At 42.0% G+C, this 2,978-nt stretch overlaps 1 protein-coding gene across 1 annotated transcript; it reads left to right on the forward strand.

The window, feature by feature from the left end:
• Positions 1-1,317: 1,317 nt before the first annotated feature.
• On the forward strand, positions 1,318-2,065 carry LOC123255158 (solute carrier family 23 member 2-like). Its single transcript, XM_044684012.1, has 2 exons — positions 1,318-1,453; positions 1,870-2,065. Exons 1-2 carry the CDS (start codon positions 1,337-1,339, stop codon positions 2,029-2,031), a joined length of 279 nt encoding a protein of 92 aa, XP_044539947.1. The 5' UTR covers positions 1,318-1,336; the 3' UTR covers positions 2,032-2,065.
• The last annotated feature ends 913 nt before the right edge of the window (positions 2,066-2,978 follow it).

Raw genomic sequence — 2,978 nt, forward strand, 5'->3', positions numbered from 1 at the left:
ATATTATACACTTTTATATACCTATATATGTTTAGTGTCTTTAATGCTTGATGCTTACAGGGGAAAAGAAGCTCCTTAGTGGAAAACTAGAAATCAGTCCAATTCAGATGCTCCTACAGCCTAAGGCAATAGTTTGTTATTTATTTATTATATATTTATTATTCAAGATTGAACTTGAGCTCTGTGAGCCCTGACTTATGGGTCTACACCCTGGTCTTTTATTTCCAGGTTTGTTTGTTTTAAATGAGCACATATTGTTTTAATTAGCACATATAAAACATTCACACAATGTCATTAATTTTCTTTGTAATCTTTTAAAATATTATCTTATGCATTTAAAAACATCATTCCAAGAAATGGCCCATTGGCTTCATCCAGACTACCAGAGGGGTCTGGTAAAGGAGCAGAGTAGGTAATGATTTTTGGATGTGTGGATTAAGAGAAATGAAATTGTTCAAGATGTGTCTTGATTTTCTCTCTAAAGTAGGTCTTCTGCTGAAAGACAGTGAGTGGACTAGGAGTGATTTAAGGAGTTTAAAGAAAAAAAGAAAAGGTTTGGAATAGTCCCAGAGAAGAGTCTGATAGAAACTCAATCAAGGCACAAGAGTGAGAGCCCAGTAGAGACGAAATAACATGGTGGACCCAGTTAATAATGTCTGCCTCTGTCAGTATTGAACAACATGGTAGTAGGAGCAGAGTGCTATTGACTTTATACCCCATACCTGGAAACACTGGATATCTTAGGTCCTAAAGCCTACCTCCCTGAACCAGTATTCTCAGGCTACGTATGGCCCTTGTGGTGTCCCATCAAGAATTCCCCTTCCTGAGTGGTGCTCCCATGCTTCCTCTAGTTGCTTAGAGTTTATTAGGTCATGTTTTGCTTTCTTCCCTTTCTCTTCCGCCCCCAACTGATTCATGGCTTCAAATCCTTCCTTAGACACTTACGAGTTGTATGATCTTGAGTATGAATCATCAAACACTTCATGCCTCAATTTCCTTATCTGTAAAATGGACAGTTTATGAGACAAAGGCCAGAGAACATACATAGGAGCATAATTCACAGTATTTTTGTTGAATTTGTATATACTCCTGCAAGTTAGTCTTATGTGTATTCCATACTTTCTATATTAGTTTGTGTTTAGTTCTGTGTTGCTTTGGGTATATTCTTTTCTTCTTTTTGGTGTTCTCCACACGTGACTCTCCCTGGGGAAGGATATTGTTCTTGCTGGTTCTTTTGTATCTCCTATGGTCAAGAACAAGGGTTCTGGGCATGGTGAGTGCTCAATAAAAGTTGGTGACTTGGTTTTTACAGAATGATGTCCTGCCAAGTTCCAGTATGAAAGGCCAAGGCAAGAAGCAGAATGGACAGGCCAACCATCACAAGTACAGCCACCTCGCCTACAGCATTACAGACACTCCGCCCTGGTACCTCTGCATCTTCCTGGGGATTCAGGTAAGAACACCAAGCACGAACAAATGAACAACCCGGATCCTCAACTGAAATGCTTTGTTTATTAAAAATATTTATTTGACCATCCTAAAAGCCAAACTGGTTTGGATACACAACTATAGACTCATATTGTCCATATAGTTTTCTTGGGAAAGACTCTGTAGTGGTTTGCCATTTACTCCTTCAGAGAATGAAGGCAAACAGAGGTTAAGTGACTTGCCCAGAGTCACACAACTAGGAAGTGTCTCAGGCTGGATGTGACATCTGCTCTTCCAGACTCCAGGTGCAGTGAGCCACCTAGCTGCCCCTTGTCCCATCCCTCCCAGCACCTAAACCTTGGTTTTGACCACCCCTTTTATGTCCACAGGGAAGCAAGCAGCCCTAGAGTCTTCATGCCAGTCTCCTCTCTCTCCCTACAGCATTATCTCACAGCCCTGGGAGGGCTTGTGGCTGTGCCACTCATTCTGGCCAAGGACCTGTGCCTACAGCATGATCCCCTGACCCAAAGCTACCTCATCAGCACCATTTTCTTTGTCTCTGGCATCTGCACACTCCTTCAAGTCCTTTTAGGAGTCAGGTAGGCTAACAGTGCCCTAGAAGAGCCCACAGTCTTGCCTTCACCCCCAAGGGCAGGCATGGGGCATGCATGATTGACTGGAGAACCCAGGAAAATAGTAAAATGAGTTCTTCCAATGTAGCTCTCTGCAAGTGTGCAAGACAAATGAAGGCTTTCTTTGGAATATTAGCTCCTTGAAGGCAGGGACTGGCTCACTTTTCATATTTGCATCTTTAGGACCTAACACATAGTAGGTACTTATTAAATGATTGTTGATTGATTTCACGCCTGTCCATATCCTTCTTCCAAGTTTCTACTGCCTTGACCTCTCTCTTCCCAAGATTTCAGGGAACTCTGGCTTCCCAGAACTTCATCACAACCCATTCCTAGAACCAGAAAAACTCAAAATGTCACTTAGATTCTTCCAATCTCATGCCCAGTGTAGGCTGCTCACCCCTACCCATGCTCTACTTTGGGGATAGGACCTGAAAGCAAATTCAGCTGATACAACTCAGGTAAGTGATATGAATCAATGGATGAACCAGGATTTACTAAGTGCCTCCTATTTACTGGATGCTGGGGATAGAAATATATAGAGCCAAACAATCCCTAGACCCAATCTGTTCTCATAACTATCATCATTAACTTGTGTCCATCTTGGAATACCATATTTGGAGATGCTAAACCATGACCCTAGACCAAGTCTAATATCCCTGGACGCCTCCTCCTACCCCCTAAACATTGATAACTCAGAGGAACAAGACAAAAGAGGAAGAAGGCAGAAGACTTTGTCCTTTACTTTTTCTCTCTCCTTAGCTGTCATTCTAGCTTCAATTCAATTCATTTCAGTTTCTCTTCTCTGATTGAATCCTTCTGGAACACTTCTTCAACAAGACCTACAGGATGAATTGTATCCCTGGAAGGTGGCTACTCTTTTCTGACTGTTGCTACCAGGTCCTAGTATATAGTCCA

The sequence above is a fragment of the Gracilinanus agilis genome, unplaced genomic scaffold (assembly GCF_016433145.1).
Source record: "Gracilinanus agilis isolate LMUSP501 unplaced genomic scaffold, AgileGrace unplaced_scaffold40183, whole genome shotgun sequence".
Lineage (NCBI taxonomy): Eukaryota > Metazoa > Chordata > Mammalia > Didelphimorphia > Didelphidae > Gracilinanus > Gracilinanus agilis.

What these genes read in the sequence shown, in the direction of transcription:
- LOC123255158 (XM_044684012.1), top strand. Translation starts at nt 1,337, where the DNA reads ATGAAAGGCCAAGGCAAGAAGCAGAATGGACAGGCCAACCATCACAAG. An exon ending in GCATCTTCCTGGGGATTCAG is followed by an intron (nt 1,454 to 1,869) that starts GTAAGAACACCA and finishes CTCTCCCTACAG; the next exon opens with CATTATCTCACAGCCCTGGG.